The sequence below is a fragment of the Myodes glareolus genome, chromosome 1 (assembly GCF_982192425.1).
Source record: "Myodes glareolus chromosome 1, mMyoGla1.1, whole genome shotgun sequence".
In the NCBI taxonomy this organism is placed as follows: domain Eukaryota; kingdom Metazoa; phylum Chordata; class Mammalia; order Rodentia; family Cricetidae; genus Myodes; species Myodes glareolus.
In genome coordinates this window covers 75,364,130-75,385,559 of record NC_142026.1, presented here as the reverse complement: position 1 = coordinate 75,385,559, position 21,430 = coordinate 75,364,130, and the positions used below count along the sequence as shown (strand labels likewise).

Sequence of the window (21,430 nt, the reverse complement as noted above, 5' to 3'; positions counted from 1 at the left end):
CCCCCAAGCTGGATGAATATTTTGCTTATCACCATAGATCCTTCATCTGGCGATGGATGGCGATACAGACGGAGACCCACATTGGAGCACTGGACTGAGCCCCCCAAGGTCCAAATGAGGAGCAGAAGGAGGAAGAAAATGAAAAAGGAAATAAGGACTGCGAGGGATGCTATCACCTACTGATAAGGTGGGTGATAAGGGGACTGACAAGGGGACGGATCTAATGAGAGTTTACCAAGGCCAGTTGACTGGGACTGAGCGAGCATGTGATACAGCCAGATTTTCTGAATGAGGCCGGATTCTCTGAATGTGGCTGGCCTGGAGTCTTTCTGAAAAGCCATTGACAATGACACTAGGACTTGTTTCCTCTGCATATACTGGATTTTTGGAATCCAGTCTGTTTGGATGCTCACCTTCCTGGACTTGGAGGGAGGGGCGAGGAGTTTGAACTACCTACAGGGCACGAGACCCTGACTGCTCTTGGGGATGAAGAGGGAGGAGGGGAGGGAGTGAGGAGAGTGGGAGGGGGTTGGGAGGAGGGGCAGAAATGGAGACTTTTGTATTTTAATAAACTTTGAGGGAAAAAAAGAAGTATGCATGATACTTCTGTGCATTATCATAAGTAGAAACAATAGCAATCACTAGCTGATACATGCATCTTGCATTTTATTGTAATATGTGGATCTGCATCAACACTACAGCTGTCAGTTACAATTTACGAGATGTGTGTTCAGAAAGATGTTTTTTCCCTTAATTTTTGAAGAGAATTTCTCTCTGGTCTTAACAAAATTATGTAGCACTTGGGGACAAAGATGCATCCCAGTAGGCCTGCACTGGAAATCAGAATGGATAAGACCTCCACAACCACCATGACCTTGCCCTTGGTGCTATGGTAGACTGGGATAAATGTGACCCAGACACTGCAGAACAACAGCATGCTGAAGGTAAGCAACTTGGCTTCATTGAATGTATCAGGGAGATTCCTGGACAAGAAAGCCACAATGAAGCTTGCTAAGGCAAGGGAGCCATGGTATCCCAAGACACAGTAGAATGCAGTCTCTGATCCCTTGTTGCACACAATGATGATTTGGTCATGCTCAGAGTGTACATCATGGTCAATAAAGGGAGGAGAAAATTGAAGCCAGATTACACAGAGAATAATTTGGATGAGGGTACAGATGACAATGATGTAGTTAGGTGCCCCTGAAAGCAGGAAGGACCTTTTCCTTTTTCCAGGGGCTGTGACTTTGAAAGCCAGCAGCACAGTCACTGTTTTGGCCAACACGGTAGAAACAGCCACAGTGAATACAACTCCAAATGTGACTTGCTGTAAGATACAGATAGCTGAGTTGGGATACCCAATGAAGAGCAAAGTACAGAGGAAACAAAAGATGAGTGAGATGAGCAAGATGTAGGTGAGATTCCGGTTGTTGGCCTTCACAATGGGAGTGTCACGATGTTGCACAAACACCCCAAGAATCACAGCTGTGAATGTAGAGAAGCAAAAGGCCATTAAAGCAAGAGTCATCCCCACAGGGTCTTTGTAGTTCAGAAAGACCACAGATTTTGGAATGCACTGGTTCTGTACTCTGTTGGCATACTGGTCCTCTGGACACCTCACACATTTATCCACATCTGATGGAGAACAGATAGCATGATTGGTGCAACTTAAACCATTTATTGACAAGATATTTCAATTAATTTTGTTGAAGAAACATTGCAATATTTGTATTTGTTGCTCATGATGTAGTTGAAGGATACTGCTGCATAGCAATGCTTCCATTTCATAATATACATTTCTTATCATTATGGGCAATGAATCAAACAATAACTATATTTCCTATTTAATTATTTGTTGATGATGTCATTTGTTATGTTATCAAAAAGCACTGCTGTGGGATATACTCTTGTACTCTGTAAAGATTTGTCCCTTGAAATGGTTTAATAAAACACTGATTGGTCAAGTAGCCAGGCAGGTAGTAGGGGGGGGCAACATGATTAGAATTCTAGGAAGAGGAAAGGTTCAGTCTTCAGTTAGCAGCCAGATGCAGAGGAAGCAAGATGAGAATGCCTTGCTGAGTAAGATACTAAGTCATATGGCTAAACATTGGTAAGAAGTATGGGTTAATTTTAGTTGTGAGAGCTAGTAAAAGATAAGCCTGAGCTAATCAGCTAACCAGTTTATAATTACAGTAAGCCTCTCTGTTTTGTTGGGACTGAACAGCTGTAGGACTGGGCAGGACAGAAACTTCCATCTATAAATGACATCCAATGTTTGGCAAGATTTTCCATATAAAACCTGAGAAAGCCTTAGAAATAAAGGATTATAGATAGACAAAAAAAGAAATTCAAGCACAGATTCTTGGTAGCAGCATTGTCTCAGGTAGGCTCTGTTTGCTAGAGGAGAGCAGAGGCATAGCTACTTTAAGAAAGGCTTCCTGACTCAGCATTAGCAGAAACCTTGCAGCTCTTTTAAGAGACCCTACCACCATACACTTTAATAGTGTTGATGAGTAGCCACCAGAATGCTTCTTGTTGATGGTATGGAACTAGAAACACCACAGAATTATGGTTAAAAAAAACTAGGCTTCTGTCAGTACCTCCACCATGAAGTTTGACTCTCAGGAAACCAAGGAATGAGGTAGATCCAGTCATCAAAGTAGCATCTTTAATCCTAGCCATGTTGTTTGATAAATTAAGGACTCATGAGGTCAGTAAAAGAGAGATATACAGTAAAGATAGTTTAAGATGAGAAAAAAAACTCTAAATGATTTGCAGTGTGTTTAGAAATGTGTATAGGCTTGGGAGAGGAAAGAAAAATGATAGAGAAAGTCCTTCAAAAAAAGCAATAGTGCTGTGGGACAATGGTCTTGTACCCTGTAAAGGTTTGTCACATGTAGTGGCCTAATAAAATGCTGATTGACCAATAGCCAGGCAGGAAGTATAGTCAGGGTGACCATAACAGGAGAATTCTGGGAAGAGGAAAGGCCCAGACTGAAGTCAACACCCAGACACAAAAGAAGCAAGATGAGAATGCCTCATTAATAAAAGGGACCAAGTCATGTGGCTAACACAGACAAGAATTATGGGTTAATTTAAGATATAAGAGTTAATAAGAAGAGTGAGCTAATAGGCCAACTAGTTTATAATCAATGTAAGCCTCTGTGTGGTTTTTTGGGGGGGACCGAATGGCTGCAGGACCAGGAAGGACACAATAGAGTAGTTGGGTATGGTGGTACATGACTTTAATCTCAGCACTTGGGAGGCAGAAGCAGGTTGAGCTCTGTGAGTTCCAAAACAGCCAAAGATACACAGAGAAAAACTTGTCTTAAAACACTGAAAATTAAAAATAAAGATTAAATAAATAGAGTAAAAAAGAAGAAGCTATGTAAAGATGGAAAATATACAAAGAATCTGGATACTGTGTGCTATTGTGCTGTTTTTAAATTTTTTGATTGGTGAGGAAGGAACAACAGCTACTAAAAGACATTTGATTATAAATTTTGCTGAATGAATCCAGCCTATATATTTTGAAAATGCCTTAAATTCAAAATTTAAGGCAAAAGATATGTTACTTTGAAGAAGAGGTTTTGCTTTAGCTTACACAGAAAATGACAGGTTGTGGGTCCATTCTCGGTTAAGAAAAATCAGGTTTGATTGAGAAAGAAATCCTGAAGAATCTCCTATAGGAATTGATGAACATGATGATCACAAGTTTCAGAGCACCTATGTTTCAGTTTCCTGTGAGTTCTACAACCAGAACAGCCTCAAGACTGCTATCTGAGATAATCCTGCCTCACAAAATATTCCTGTGAGGACATTACCATTATCCTAATTTTTCTTTGGGTTCCCATGAGATCATCAGTGACCCTAATCAGCAGGAAATAGCATAAAAAACTACACCCACATTCCCCAAAAATGGATTATGGATATTTGTCTTTGTTGAGAATGTTAGTTATAAGTTGTTAAGGATAATGATCAAGAAAAAATTTTTTAAAAAGATTAGATTCAGAGATCTTATTTTGAAAAGAAAAAAAAAGAAATTGCTGTTAGATAATGCTCATGTACCCTGTAAAGATTTGTCACTTGTTTTAGTTTAAAACACTGATTGGCCAGTAGCCAGGCAGGAAGTATAGGTGGGGCAACAGAGCTAGGAGAATTCTGGGAAGAGGAAAGGCTCAGTTTGCAATCACCAGCCAGACACAGAGGAAGCAACATAAGAATGACTCACTGAGTGAGATACCAAGCCACATGGCTAGACATAGTTAATGGGCCAGACAATAGTTACATACTCCTTTAACCTTAGCACTTGGGAGGCAGAGGCAGGCAGATCTCTGTGAGTTCAAGGACAGTCTGGTCCACAGAAGCTAGTTCCAGGCCAGGCTCCAAAGCAAAACAAAACAAACATAGACAAAAATTATGCGTTAAATTAAGTTGTAAGAACTAGTTAATAATAAGCCTGAGATAATAGGCCAACCAGTTTATCATTAATATAAGTCTCTGTGTGTTTTATTGAGACTGAATGGCTGTGGGACCTGGTAGGACAGAAACTCCTATCTACAAAGCACAAATATTTACAGTATATTATGAATTCTATGATAAAATGATTTAAACTGGTGAATTGACAGAGGTTAAAAACTTAATCATTACATGTCGTAGAGTGCATTTGGAAGTCTCAAAAGCCATGATTGCAGTGCCTCCTGATATCATTCTATCTGTTGTATGAATACTCTGCCTGAAATAGATAGAGACTGTGTCTTCTATTGGAACTAATCGTGATATGTTTTTGATATAGGATTTCCCTCTGTACACTGTGAATACCATTTGTTAATAAAGAAAATGTCTTAGGCCTATATAAGGCAGAACTGAGGTAGATGGGGAAAACTAAACTGAATGCTGAGAGAAAGAAGGCAAAGTCAAGGAGAAGCCATGTAGCCCTGCCAGAGAAAGATGCTGGATATAACTTTACCTGGTAAGCCACAGCCACATGGCAATACACAGATTAATAGAAACGGGTTAAATTAAGATATAAAAGTTAGCCAATAAGAAGCTAGAGCTAATGGGCCAAGCAGTGATTTAATTAATACAGTTTCTGGATGGTTATATCTGAGAAGTTGGGAAACAAACAAGCAGCCTCATACTAAAAATGACCTGTCAATGTGGTCAAGTAAATCCATGTAAATCCTGAGAAAGAATTCTAAACACACACACAAAAAAAAAAAAAAATTAAGAATTTTCTCAGGTGGTCTCTGTTTGTTAGAAGCAAAGGTCTGGCTACAGAGCATTTAAATGGAGTCTGTGAGCAGAGCGATACAGCTTTCTTAATGGAGACATAGACCCACTGTGTGCCTAAAAATGGAGCAATGTGCTTGACTCTCAGAGGCAACAAACATGCCTCGGGTATGTTGGACTGGGTGGAGCAAGCACGCAGGGCGGTGTTGTCCCTAACCATGCTCACTTTAAAAAGAAGCAGCTATGGTCTGAAAAGGATTACAGATGCACCGTAAGGACAAATTCAGATTAAAAAGACCTCTAAATGTGTCACAGTAATAGATAAATGTATGTAGGTTTGGGAGAGAGAAGAAAAAGAGTATAGAGAGTTATAAAAAGAAATAAATGGCTTTTTTAAAAAAAGAAAGTCTTTACAGAGACAGAGTACAGACAGTCCTAGATTAAAGGAGTAAAGACAATAAAATAAATATTAAGAAGTAATAGAGCAAAAACAAATAAACCACATAAAGATGGAATATACACAGAGAGTTGCTTACAATGAATTTCCTGTTTACATAGGTAATATATTTTTATGGAGTTTTTGATGGAGTTGGATAATATATAGTAATAGTTTTCCTTAGTTATGATAAAAGACAAAATAGATATAAATATTGTAACTATAATTCTTGTTTGATAACTGTTTTATGTAACTTTGCTATGTTAAAGTTAAAACCTTCCTTTTTATTAAACAGAAAAAAAGAGATGATGTGGGATTCCCCTCTGTATGCTGTGAATACCATTTGTTAATAAAGAAACTGTCTTAAGCCTGGACAAGGCAGAACTTAGGTAGGTGAGAAAAACTACTGAATGTTGAGAGAAAGATGGCAGAGTCAAGGAGAAGCCATTTAGCCCTGTCAGAGACAGACAGCTGATAAAACTTTACCAAGTAAGCCACAACCATGTCGCAATACACAGATTAATAGAACTTGGTTAAATAAAGATGTAAAAGTTAGCCAATAAGGAGCTAGTGCTAATGGGCCAAGTAGTGATTTAATTACTATTGTTTCTATGTGATCATTTTGGGTCTGAGCTGCTGGGCGGTTGGGAAACAAGCAAGCAGCCTCATACTACACATTTTCTAGTTTGAATTCACCAGTCACAACACATTGGCATAGAAACAACACTAAACGGAATATGTAGGGATCCTTGGAGTCAACACATAACACTCCAAGTCCAAGTTCTCAACCAAAAGGAAAATTATTTGCCCCAGAGGACAACTGGTAGGGAATAAGAGGAAAAGATAGGAAATAGAAAATGGAGGAAAAGGGGAAAGAAACAAGAGAGAAGATGATGTGGTTTTTGACCAGGGAGGACAGAGAACTGTCTCTGGATAGAGAGGAGACAGTAGTCTATAGGACTATATCAGTTTATAAAGATAAAGGGGAAATCCCATGTTAGGACAAATCACTTAATTTTGATTGGACAGGTTAATTATGACAACCACAAGGGAGTTTTTGCTAGTTGAAATTAAGCACATTGATAGCTTGTCTTTTGGTCTTTGATAGTAAGGCTCACAGAAAGAAGTGACCAAAAACGGTATGTATCTTGGTGACTAGGTTTAGGAATACAGTAGCCTTGTTAAAGTTTCTATTGCTATGAAGAGAAACCATGACCACACTAGTTCTTAGAAAGGGAAACATTTAATTTGGTGTCTTATAGTTTAGAGATTCAGTCTATTATCATCATGCTGGGACATGCTGGTATGCAGACTGGAGAAAGAACTGAATATTTACATCTTTGATCCATAGGCAACAGAAAGTAAACATCATAATTGAGACCTCAAAGTCTGTCTCCACTATGAAACTTCTTGTATTAAGACCACAACTATTTCAACAAGGCCATAGCTCCTAATAAGGCCAATTACTATCACTGTTCAAACTATCATTGTAATCTAATGGATTTTAGCAAGGCAAAGGAATCGGGGGAAACAGGGCTTGTTACAATCATAATTGTCATGCTCTGGAAGGCTAGAGTCCCTTCAGAATTAGTAAGCCATGTGAGTATGTGTGTGTGTATGTGTGTGTGTATTTACATATATGTATGTGTAAAAGTAATATGAGAGTGATTTCATTTATGTGGGGGATGTAGTAGGGTGAGAATGTGAGAAGAGAGTTATATAAATACAATTTTTGTCTTTTTAATGCAAAATATATTAAATAAAATAGAATAAATGTCTTCAGTTTTGTCCCCGTCTGGCAGTAGGGATGCTTTATCCCTGAGTCTTGTTCATAAGAAGCAGTAACCCTATCCTGAAGGTAGAAACATCTGTACATACTTAGCATTAAAAAGCTCTCCCTTTTGATTCCATCACCTCTGAGGACAGACAAATGCCTTCCTCTTTCCCTAATGTCCATCTCTGTTAGATCTCTGTGAATGTACTCAGGTATTTATCTCAGAAGAAAATACTCACTTGTCTCATTAGAAACTTCATTTTGTGGGCAGGGGCTGCAATCAAAACAGCAGTCTGCCATTCCCTCCTGTGAGAATTTTCTGAATCCAGGACCACAATCAGCATTGCACACAGAAGGTGGCATCTGAAGGAAATCAGGCGCATGCTGGTATCAGGAGTTTGATCTACTCCTTCTATAACAATATCATATTCTCATGTTGAAATACCAGTAAGTTTTTTACTTGCACCAAATGAGTAACCACATTAAACATAATGAGTTTTATAACACCAAGCACGTGAATGCATACAAACAAACTGATGTAAAGTTGAGTAGCTTCTCAATCCTAGAAATTTAGGAAGAAGAATGGTTTATTTGCTGTGGGCAAACACCATGGAGCTTGCAAACCGCTTTTTTTATTTAATTTTCGTTACTTTGACAGAAAGTACATTACAAAATTAGAGGGAACTTTAGCTAGAATATTTCTCTCCATTGTTTTAGCCTACTATCAAATTATTTAAGCATTTTATTAATAGGTAATTGATATAGGACTGCTCAGCCCACTGAGGACAGTGCTGTCCCTTGTCTGTGCTGTATGAGAGCTCAAGCATAGAAAACCAGTAAGCAGTGTTCCTTCATGCTCTATGCTTTAGTTGCAGACTACAGATTCCTGCCTTGTCATCCCTTTACTGTAACCCACAAGCTAAATCAAACCTGCTTCTCAACTTGACTATGGTTAGTGTTTAATCACAGCAACAGCACCAAAAGCTAGGATAAATGGACACCTGAAACAGGGGCAATAGCTCTTAAAATAGCAGATAGCACACATGAACTCCAAAAATATCACAGCAAAGCATGACAGAGTGTAAAGAGAAACAGAGCTAAATAGGAAGAGCATTGTGCATCTGTGGTGAGGACGTGCTGAACTGATGTGTATTGAGCTAGAAGGTGGAGTGTTTCCTGATGTGAAGTGCTTTACAAAGACTGCAAAGGCAATCTGAATAAAGTTTAGATTATTTTAAAGTTAATTGGGGGATTTCTTAAATACTAAAATAAAAACCTTTGTATACTCAAAAACCTGGTGATAGAGCTCTATAAACTGCTTCAGAGAGCTGCCAATGGTTGGGTTCTCACTCTGCATACTTTGTTCAATATTGAGTTCTGTGTCAAAATCACATTGTCTCCTGTGCATGGGCTCCTTCATGTTCTCCCAAGTCCCTACTGCATCCCTAGCCGCCAGCAGAGAGCTGGCTTTCAAGCCGTCAATCCACCCCGCCCCCAACCCGCCATTCCCTGCAAGTTCTGTGGAGACCAAAACTTGGTGGACATTAGAGGTGAGTCAGCAGTGGCCCTGGGACCCCAAACCACCCACACCCTAAAACCTCCACGTGGGAGAAAAGCCAGGGGAACTTCTCCCCAGGTCCCTTCGGGATCCCTAGCCAAAAGCAGGGAGCTGGCTTGCTAGACATCAATCCACCCCGCCTCCAACCTGCCATTCCCTGAGAGCTCTGTGGAGACCAATATTTGGTGAACATTAGAGGAAGAGATGAGAAAGCACCAATACAAGAATTCCTCCCCAGGGAACAATCTGGGAACCTCTCCTTGGGCCTGGGAACCCCTCCAGAATCAAGTCTTGTAAACCCCAAAATGGCTCCCTTAGTTGAGATACACACCTCCCGGCTTCCACATCCATCCTTCCTCCCTCCCCCCATTCCACTCCCCCAAGCCATCCCCAATCCTCCCCCTCTCCCTTCTCTCCAACCTCTTGAGGTAGGTTGACTCCCAGTTTCCTGAGAAACCGCCACACTGATTTCCACAGTGGCTGCACAAGTTTGCATTTCCACCAACAATGGATGAGTGTTCCCCTCACTCCACATCCTCTCCAGCATAGGCTATCATTGGTGTTTTTGAGTTTAGCTATTCTGACAGGTGTAAGATGGTATCTCAAAGTTGTTTTGATTTGCATTTCCCTGATCGCTAAGGAGGTTGAGCATGACCTTAAGTGTCTTTTGGCCATTCGAAGTTCAGCTGTTGTGAATTCTCTGTTCAGTTCAGTACCCCATTTTTTAATTGGGTTAATTAGAGTTTTAGTGTCTAGTTTCTTGGAGGAGAGGGTGCCTGAACTGGCCTTAGCCCATGACCATACTGATGAATGTTTTGCATATCACCATAGAACCTTCATCTGGCGATGGATGGAGATAGAGACAGAGACGCACATTGGAACACTGGACTTGACTCCCTGGGTCTGGATGGAAAGTGGATAGAAGGAGAGTGTGGGCAAGGAAGGCAGGATCGGAGGGAACCTTCATCCAACGATGGATGGAGATGAGACAGAGACCCACATTGGAGCACTGGACTGAGCCCCCAAGGTCCAAATGAGGAGCGGAAGGAGGGAGAACAAGAAAAAGGAAGTCAGGACCGCGATGGGTGTGTTCACCCACTGATACAAGGGGACTGGTCTGGTGGGAGGTCACCAAGGCCAGCTGGACTGGGACTGAACGAGCGTGTGATCGGGCTGGATTCTCTGAATGTGGCTGACATGGGGGCTGACTGGGAGGCCATTGACAATTGCGCTGGGTCTTGTTTCGTCTCCATGTGCTGGCTTTCTGGGATTCTGGTCTGTTTGGATGCTCACATTCCTGAACCTGGAGGGAGCGGGGAGGAACTTGGACTTCCTGCGGGGCAGGAGGCTCTGACTGCTCTTGGAACTGGAGAGGGAGGAGGAGAGGGAGTTGGGGGAGTGGAAGGGTATTGGGAGGAGGGGAGGAAGTGGAAATTTTTTAGAAAGAAAGAAAGAAAGGAAGGAAGGAAGGAAGGAAGGAAGGAAGGAAGAAAGAAAGAAAGAAAGAAAGAAAGAAAGAAAGAAAGAAAGAAAGAAAGAAAGAATTCCTCCCACATCCTAAAAAGCAACATGGTAAACCAAAACCTAGCAGACATACAAAAGGAAGATTTGATCATCGTAACCCAGAAGATGTAGAAGAAAACGACTTTAAATGTAACTTTATGAACATGATGGAGACCTTTAAAGAAAAATAAAAAACTCCCTTAAAGATATGGAGAAGACAAACAGCTGAAAGAAAGTAATAAATCCCTCATAAAAACCCAAGAAAGCAAAAAAAAAGCAATCAAACAGGTAAAGGAAATAGTTCAAGACTTGAAGATTGAAATAGAGGTAATAAAGAAATCACAAACTGAGGGAACTCTGGAAATTGAAAATCTAGGTAAATGAACAGGAACTACAGAGACAAGTATAACCAACAAAATACAAGAGATAGAAGAAGAATCTCAGGCGCTGAAGATACTATTGAGGAAATAGACTCATTTGTCAAAGAAAACACTAAATCAAACAAATTCTTAACACAAAATTTTCAGAACATCTGGGACACCATGAAAAGATCAATCCTGAGAATAATAGGGGTAGAAGAAGGAGAAGAATGACAGCTCAAAGGCACAGAAAATATATATAACAAAATTATAGAAGAAAACTTTCTCAAACTAAAGAAGGACATCTCTATAAAGGCAAAAGAAGCTTACAGAACACCAAATAGACTGGATAAGAAAAACATCCCCTCACCATATAATAATCAAAACACAAAAAAAATACAGAACAAAGAAAGAATATGAAGAGCTGCATAGGAAAAACGTCAATTAACACATAAAGGTAAACCTATCAGAATTAAACCTGACTTCTCAATGGAAACATAAAAGTCAGAAGGTCCTGGATAGATGTGCTGCAGAAATTAAGAGACCATGGATGCTAGCCCAGTCTACTATATCCAGCAAAGCTTTCATTCACCATTGAAGGAGAAAACAAGATATTCAATGACAAAAAAATAGATTTAAACAATGTGCATCCAGAAACCCAGCCTTACAGAAAGTAGTAGAAGGAAAACCTCATCCCAAAGAAGTTAACTACACCCACAATAACACAGACATCTGATAAACCCACACCTGCATAACCCAAAGAGGGGAAACACACAAACACTACTACCGAAAGATAACCAGAGTTGACAACCACTGGTCATTAATATTGCTTAATATCAATGGTCTCAATTCACCAATAAAAAGACACAGGCTAAGAGAATGGATACAAAATCAGGACCCAGCCTTCTGCTGTTTACAAGAAACACACCTCAACGTCAAAGACAGACACTATCTCAGAGGAAAGGATTGGGAAGATGTTTTCCAATCAAATGGACCTAAGAAACAAGTGGGTGTGGCTATACTAATATCTAACAAAAATTATTTCAAACTAAAATCAATCAAAAGAAACGCTGAAGGACGTTTTATACTGAAAATAGGAACAATTCATCAGGATGAGGTCTCAATCCTGAATACCTATGCCCCTAATACAAGATCACCCACCCTAATACAAGATCACCCACATATGTAAAAGAAACATTACTAGAATTCAAATAACACATCAAACCCCACATACTAATAGTAGGAGATTTGAATGCCACTCTAGACAATGGACAGATCAAACAGACAGAAACTTAACAGAGAAATAAGATTACTTCTGTTAGTTGTAATGAATCAAATGGACTTAATAGATATCTATAGAACATTCCACCCAAACAAAAAAGAGTATACCTTCTTCTCAGCACCTCATGGAATCATCTCTGAAACTGATTACGTAGTCAGTAACAATGCAAACATCCACGGATACATTAAAAAAATGGAGTAATCCATTGTGTTTTATCAGATCACCATGGAGTAAAATTAGAATTCAACAACAATACTACTCCCTGAAAGCCTATAAACTTATGGAAACTGAACAGCCAACTACTGAACCACCCCGGGACAAGGAAGAAATAAAGAAAGAAATTAAAACCTTCCTTGAATTCAATGAAAATGAAGGCACAACATATTCAAACCTATGACACTATGAAAAGACACAATGAAAGCAGTGCTAAGAGGAAATTCATAGCACTAAGTACCCACATAAAGAAAGCAGAGAAAGCTCACATCAGTGAACTAACAGCATGTCTGAAAGCTAAAGAAAAAAGAAGCAGACTCACCCAGGAGAAGAAGAAGACAGAAAATAATCAAATTGAGGACTGAAATCAACAAAATAGAAACAGAAAATCATACCAAGAATCAATGAAACAAAAAGCTGGTTCTTTGAGAAAATCAACAAGATTGACAAACCCTGATCCAAACTAATGAAAAGGCAGAGACAGATCATCCAAATTAACAAAATCATAAATGAAAAGGGGCACATAACAATGGACACTGAAGGAATTCAGAGAATCATTAGGTTCTACTACAAAAACCTGTACTCCACAAAATTGGAAAATGTAAAAGAAATGGACAGTTTTTAGATAGATACCATCTACCAAAATTAAATCAAGACCAGGTGAGCAATTTAAATAGACCTATAAGCCATGAGGAGATAGAAGCTGTCATCAAAAAATCTCCCAACCAAAACAGGCCCAGATCCGGATGGTGTTAGTGCAGAATTCTAAAAAAAAAAAAAAAACAAAACAAAACAAAAAACCTTCAAGAAGCAGTAATTCCTATACTCCTCAAAGTGTTCCACATAATAGAAACAGAAGGCTCACTGCCAAACTTTTTTTATGAAGCTACAGTTACCCTGATATCAAAACCACACAAAGACTCAAGCAAGAAACAAAATTACAGACCAATCTCACTCATGAACATCATTGCAAAAATTATCAATAAAATTCTGGCAAATTTAATCTAAGAACACAACAAAAAATCATCCATCATGATCAAGTAGGCTTCATCCCAGAGATGCAGGTCTAATTCAACACAGGAAAATCTATCAATGCAATCCATCACATAAATAAACTGAAAGAAAAAACCATATGATCATTTAATTAACTGCTGAAATAGCATTTGAAAAAATTCAACACTTCTTCATGATAAAAGTCTTGGAAAGATTAGGGATACAAGGACCATATCAAAATATAATAAAAGCAATATACAGCAAGTCGACAGATAACATCAAATTAAATAGAGAGAAACTCAAAGCCATTCCACTAAAATCAGGAACAACACCAGGCTGTCCGCTCTCTCCAGACCTCTTCAATATAGTTCTTGAAGTCTTAGTAATAGCAATAAGACAACATAAGGAGATCAAGGGGATTCGAATTGAAAAGGAAGAAGTTAAACTTTCGTTATTTGCTCATGATAAGATAGTGTACATAAGTGATGCCAAAAATTCTACCAAAGAACTCCTTCAGCTGATAAATACCTTCATTGATGAGGTAGAATACAAGATCAACTCTAAAAAATCAGTAGCCTTCCTATACACAAAGGGTAAAGAAGCTGAGAAGGAAATCAGAGAAACATTACCTTTCACAATAGCTACAACTCATATAAAATATCTGAGAGTAACACTAACAAAGGATGTGAAAGGCCTATTTGATAAGAACTTTAAGTCTTTGAAGAAAGAAATTGGAGAAGATACCAGAAAATGGAAAGATCTCCTATGCTCTTGGAAAGGATCAACATAGTAAAAATGGCAATCTTACCAAAGGCAATCTATAGATTCAGTGCAATCCCCATCAAAATCCCAACACAATTCTTTACAAACCTTGAAAGAACAATAATCAACTTCATATGGAAAAACCAAGAACCCAAAAGATCAAAAAAAATCCTGTACAATAAAGGAACTGCTGGAGGCATTACCATCCCTGGCATCAAGCTCTATTACAAAGTACAGTAATGAAAACACCTAGGTATTGGCATAAAAACAGAGATGTTGACCAATGGAATCAAATTGAAGACCCGGATATTAATCAAAACACCTATGAACACCTGATTTTTTACAAAGAAGCGAAAAAGATGCAATAGAAAAAGACAGCATCTTCAACAAATAGTGATGGCATAACTGGATATCAACCTGTAGAAGAATGAAAATAGATCCATGTCTGTCGCCATGCACAAAACTCAAGCCCAGGAGTCTGTGCTATCTGGGGCAGACTGTCCTGGTAGAGAGCACAGTGCCCCTGCCCAGCTTCTGCTGCAGGGTCTTTTGTGTTCCACTCGACTCTGCCCTGCCCCCACAGTCGCCCTTTTGTCTCCTGTGTCCTTGGAATACCATCTATCCCTATTTTAGTGCAAAGGAGTTCCATCCAGAGGGCTGTTCAAATTTCAGTGCTGAGGAGTTCCATCCAGAGGGTGCTGAGAAGTTCCATCCAGAGGGCTATCCCTGTGTCTGTGCTGAGGAGTTCCATCCAGTGGGTGCTGAGGAGTCCCATCTAGAGGGACAGGAACAGTTCCTGCTCCTGCACTGAAGAGATCCACCCAGAGATTCAGTCACAACAAAAACTAAACCAAGACACCAAGACTCTCCTGGCTCCATTTGAAGGAAGAGATGGGCAGGCGCCAATGCAAGAATTCCTCCAACAACCTGAAAGGTAACATGACATCACCAGAAGCCAGGAATCACGAAACTAGAAGAATTGAACACCCTACTCCAGAAGAAATAGAAGAAATCGACTCTAAGCGGAACTATATGAAAATAATAGAGGAACTTAAACAGGAGGTGAAAATCTGCCATAAAGAAATGGAGATAACAAACAAAAAGTAGAAGAAATGAATAAATCTCTCAAAGATACCCAAGAAAAACAAGAAATCCAAGAAAAAGCAATCAAACAGGTAAGGGAAACAGTTCAAGACTTGAAAAATGAAATGGAGGTAATGAAGAAAACACAAACCAAGGGAAGGCTGGATATGGAAAATCTGGGTAAACAAACAGGAACTGCAGAGACAAGTATTACCAACAGCATACAAGAGATAGAAGAAAGAATCACAGACACTGAAGATACTGTAGATGAAATAAACACACTGATTAAAGAACAAAACAAATCCAACAAATCTTAACACAAAACATCCAAGAAATCTGAGACACCATGAAAAGGCCAAACCTAAGAATAATATGTGTAGAAGAAGAAAAAGAGTTACAGCTCAAAGGTCCAGAAAATATATTCACCAAAATTATTGAAGAAAACTTTCCCAACCTAAAGAAGGATATTCCTATGAAGGTACAAGAAGCATATAGAACACCAAATAGACTGGATCAAAAAACTTTCCCTCATCATATAATAATCAAAACACAAAACATACAGAATAAAGAACAAATATTAAGAGCTGCAAGGGGAAAAGGTCAAATAACATATAAAGGAAAACCTATCAGAATTACACCTGACTTCTCAATGGAAACCATGAAAGCCAGAAGGTCTTGGATAGATGTGCTGCAGAAACTAAGAGACCATGGATGAAAGCCCAGACTACTATGCCCAGCAAAGCTTGCATTCACCATCGAAGGAGAAAACAAGATATTCCAGGACAAAAACACATTTAAACAATACGTAGCCACAAACCCAGCCCTACAGAAAATACTAGAAGAAAAACCACGAACCAAGGAAGCCAACAACACTCACAATAACACAAGCATCTGACAACCCTCCACCAGCACAACTCAAAGAAGGGAAACACTTACAAACAATAGCACCAGGAAAAATAACCGGAGTCAACAACCATTGGTCATTAATATCACTTAATATCAATGGACTCAACTCACCTATAAAAAGGCACAGGGTAAGAGACGGATACGTAATCAGGATCCAACATTCTGCTGCCTACAAGAAACACACCTCAAACACAAAGACAGACACTACCTCAGAGTAAAGGGTTGGGAAAAGGTTTTCCAATCAAATGGACCAAAGAAACAAGCGGGTGTGGCTATATTAATATCTAACAAAATTGATTTCAAACTAAAATCAATCAGGAGAGATGGAGATGGACACTTTATACTCATATCAGGAACAATTCATCAGGAGAAAGTTTCAATCCTGAATATCTCACACCTAATATAAAAGCACCCACATATGTAAAAGAAACATTACTAGAACTCAGAACATACATCAAACCCCACACTCTAATAGTGAGTGATTTCAACACTCCTCTCTCACCAATGGACAGGTCAACCAGACAGAAACTTAAAAGAGAAATAAGAGAACTAACAGATGTAATGAACCAAATGGATCTAAAAGACATCTATAGAACATTCCACCAAAACAGAAAAGAATATATATTCTTCTCAGCATCTCACGGAACCATCTCAACAATTGATCACATAATTGGTAACAAAGAAAACATCCATAGATATAAAGAAATTGTAATAATCACCTGTGTACTATCAGATCACCATGGAATAAAGTTAGAATTCAACAATAATTCTAACCCCAGAAAGCCTACAAACTCATGGAAACTGAACAGTCAACTACTGAAGCACCCCTGGGTCAAGGAAGAAATAAAGACAGAATTAAAGTCTTCCTTGAATTCAATGAAAATAGAAACACATCTGAAAGCTCTAGAAAAAAAAAGAATCACCCAGGAGGAGTACAAGACTGAAAATAATCAAACTGAGGGCTGAAATCAACAAAATGGAAACACAGAAAACAATCCAAAGAATCAATGAAACAAAAAGCTGGTTCCTGAAGAAAATCAACAAGATTGATAAACCCCTATCCAAACTAATCAAACGGCAGAGAGAGAAATACAAATTAACAAAATCAGAAATGAAAAGGGGGACATAACAACAGACACAGAGGAAATTCAGAGAATCATTAGATCTTACTACAAAAGCCTATATGCTTTTGTATTTCCAATTGTACAAAATTGGAAAATGTGGAAGAAATGGACACTTTTTTAGATAAATGCAATTTACCAAAATTAAGTCAAGACCAGATGAGCAGTTTAAAAAGACCTGTAAGTTACGAGGAAATGGAAGCTGTCATCAGGAACCTCCCTACCAAAAAAGCCCTGGCCCAGATGGTTTCAATACAGAATTCTATCAGATCTTCCAAGTAGAATTAATACCTATACTCCATAATGTGTTTCACAAAATAGAAACAGAAGAGTCATTGCCTAACTTCTTTTATGAAGGTACAGTCACCCTGATACGCAAACCACACAAAGACTTAACCAAGAAAGAGAATTACAGACCAATCTCACTCATGAACATTGATGCAAAAATTCTCAATAAAATACTCGCAAACAGCATCCAAGAACACATCCAAAAAAATATACATTATGATCAAGTAGGCTTCATCCCAGAGAGGCAGAACTGGTTCAACATACAAAAATCTATCAACGTAATCCATCATATAAATAAACTGAAGGAAAAACACCATATGATCATTTCATTACATGCTGAAAAAGCATTTGACAAAATTCAAAACCCCTTTATGATAAAGGCCTTGGAGAGATCAAGGATACAAGGGTCATTCCTAAATATGATAAAGGCAATATACAGCAAGCCGACAGCTAACATTAAATTAAATGGAGAGAAACTCAAAGCCATCCCACTAAAATCTGGAACACGACAAGGCTGTCCACTCTCTCCATACCTCTTCAATATAGTGCTTGAAGTTCTAGCGACGGCAATAAGACAACATAAGGGGATCAAGAAGATTCGAATTGGAAAGGAAGAAGTTAAACTTTCGTTATTTGCAGACGATATGATAGTTTACATCAGCGACCTCGAAAACTCTACCAATAAACTCCTATAGCTGATCAACACCTTTAGTACTGTGGCAGGATACAAGATCAACTCCAAAAAATCAGTTGCCCTCCTATACACAAAGAACAAAGATACAGAGAGAGAAATCAGAGAAACATCATTTTTCACGATAGCCACAAATAGCATGAAGTATCTTGGGGTAACTCTAACCAAGGAAGTGAAAGATCTATGTGACAAGAACTTTAAGGTTTTGAAGAAAGAAATTGAAGAGGATACCAGAAAGTGGAAATATCTCCCATGCTCTTGGATTGGGGGGATCAACATAGTAAAAATGGCAATTTACCTAAAGCAGTCTATAAATTCAATGCAATCCCCATCAAAATCCCAGCGAAATTCTTCACAGACCTTGAGAGAACAATAATCAACTTTATATGGAAAAACAAAAAACCCAGGACAGCCAAAACAATCCTATACAATAAAAGTACTTCCGGAGGCATTATCATCCCTGACTTCAAACTCTATTACAGAGCTACAGTATTGAAAACTGCTTGGTATTGGCACAAAAACAGAGATGTTGGCCAATGGAATCGAATTAAAGACCCAGATCTTAATCCACAAACCTATGAACACCTGATTTTCAACAAAGGAGTTAAAACTATACAATGGAAGAAGAAAAGCATCTTTAACAAATGGTGCTGGCATAACTGGATGTCAGCCTGTAGAAGAATTAAAATAGATCGATATCTATCACCATGCACAAAACTCAAGTCCAAATGGATTAAAGACCTCAACATTAATCTGACCACATTGAACCTGATAGAAGAGAAAGTGGGAAGTAGTCTACAACACATGGGCACAGGAGAGCACTTCCTAGGTAGAAACCTAGTAGCACAGACAATGAGAACAACAATGAATAAGTGGGACCTCCTGAAACTGAGAAGCTTCTGTAAAACAAATGACACTGTCATTAAGACCAAAAGGCAACCTACTGATTGGGAGAAGATCGTCACCAACCCCTCATCAGACAAAGGTCTGATCTCTAAAATATACAACGAACTCAAGAAACTAGACACTAAAACTCTAATTAACCCAATTAAAAAATGGGGTACTGAACTGAACAAAGAATTCTCAACAGAAGAAGTTCGAATGGCCAAAAGACACTTAAGATCATGCTCAACCTCCTTAGCAATCAGGAAAATGCAAATCAAAACAACTTTGAGATACCATCTTACACCTGTCAGAATAGCTAAACTCAAAAACACCAATGATAGCCTATGCTGGAGAGGATGTAGAGTGAGGGGAACACTCATCCATTGTTGGTTTGAATGCAAACTTGTGCAGCCACTGTGGAAATCAGTGTGGCGGTTTCTCAGGAAACTGGAAGTCAACTTCCCTCAGGACCCAGCAATTCCACTCTTGGGAATATACCCAAGAGATGCCCTATCATATTACAAAAGCATTTGTTCAACTATGTTCATAGCAGCAATATTTGTAATAGCCAGTACCTGGAAATAACCTAGGTGCCCCTCAATAGAAGAATGGTTAAATAAGGTGTGGAACATAAACATTAGAGTTTTACTCTGCAGTAAAAAAACAATGACATCTTGAATTTTGCATGCAAATAGATGAAAATTGAAAACGCTTTACTGAGTGAGGTATCCCAGACCCAAAAAGAGGAATATGATATGTACTCACTCATAAGTGAATTCTAGCCATAATTTAAGGACTTTGAGCCTATAATTCGTGATTCTAGAGAAGCTAAATAAGAAGGTGAACCTGAAGAAAATCATATAGTTATCCTCCTGGATATTAGAAGTAGACAAGATTTTCAGGCAAAACTTGGGTGCACGGTGGTGGGGTGTGGATGTAATGGAAGATGGGTAGAGAGAGGGGAGAAGGGGAGGATTGGGGACAGCTTTGGGGAATGGGATGGGTGGGATGGAGGAAGGGTGGATATGGGAGCAGGGAAGTAAATATCTTAATTAAGGGAGCCATTTTAGGGTTTGCTAGGGACTTCTCTCTAGAGGGGGTCCAAGGTCCAAAGAGAGGTCCCCAGATTGGGCAGCAGAGGAGAGGGTGCCTGAACTGGCCTTGTCCCATAGCCACACTGATGAACAGTTTCCATATCACCATAGAACCTTTATCTGACGAAGGATGGAGATAGAGACAGAGACCCACATTGGAGCACTGGACTTAGCTTACAAGGTCCAAATAAGGAGCAGGAGGGAGAACTTGAAGGAAGTCAGGATCACGAGGGGTGCGTCCACCCACTGAGACAGTGGATCTTTTAGGAGCTCACCAAGGCCAGCTAAACTGGGAGTGTTGGAGCATGTGATCAAAATGGACACTCTGAACGTGGCTGGCAATGAAGGCTGACTGAGAAGGCAAGGACAATGGCACTGTATTTTTTTAGAGCATAGTAAAGGTATTCTTTATTTAAAGGGGAACTCAGAGATCACAATGGGGAACAGGAATGGAATCCAGTATCCAGGTGTGAAAGCTGGGGGTGGGAGGAACTGTGCAGCAAACGAGAACAATGACCTCAAAATGTAAACAATGTATAAGTATCTTGATCAGAGGTAGAATTATATAATGTAATATGATACATATATCCTAAAATTGTATCAGTATACAAAATGTCTTAAACATAGGTATAAACATGCATGCAAGCATATAATATGACAAAATAACTTTGTATAGGTGTACAAATATTGTAAACATAAATAGAAGCATAATCAGTATAACAAATATAATTTGAATTTGTTTCAGTATACAAGAATCTATCCCACTATAAATTGTCTATAAATAATAGCTCACAAGTATTCACTCTATTACTCACTCTTATTATTAGTATGAGGAAGTTCACACTAAACTACCTATTATCCCATTCATTTTTCCTTTTTTAAAATGAGATCCCTGAGCCTACAAAAATTTCACCCAACCCCCAACCCTATACCAGTTATAATCAAGCCCTAATTGAAGATCCTAATCCTGAGAACAAACTGCCAGATGAAAGGAAATGTGCCAGATGAAGGGGAACACAAATAAAGTAATCTCACACTAGGTGTATCTCTCTCTCTCTCTCTCTCTCTCTCTCTCTCTCTCTCTCTCTCCACTTTCATACCAGGATGCTGGATTTTGTTCCTGTTCCTTGCGATATGTGAGTTCCCCTTTAAATAGAGAACCCCATTATTAGACCCTATTTGGAACTAGTATGGCTCTGTATTTTTATTCTACTGTATGGACTGACTTTGTGGGAGCCTGGTTTGTTTGG

At 39.0% G+C, this 21,430-nt stretch overlaps 1 protein-coding gene across 2 annotated transcripts in view; it reads right to left on the bottom strand.

Moving 5' to 3' along the window:
• Positions 1 to 730: 730 nt before the first annotated feature.
• Positions 731 to 21,430, bottom strand: part of LOC125411803 (vomeronasal type-2 receptor 116-like) — a 46,106-nt gene continuing 25,406 nt past the window's right edge. Inside the window, exons 5-6 of one of the 2 annotated variants that reach the window (XM_048452155.3) lie at positions 7,682 to 7,805; positions 731 to 1,635 (exon numbers count right to left, since the gene is read on the bottom strand). In XM_048452155.3, the coding sequence (XP_048308112.3) occupies positions 731 to 1,635; positions 7,682 to 7,805 (1,029 nt within the window). The remainder of the gene's footprint in view (positions 1,636 to 7,681; positions 7,806 to 21,430) is intronic. The other variant, XM_087910139.1, reaches the window with a different exon arrangement.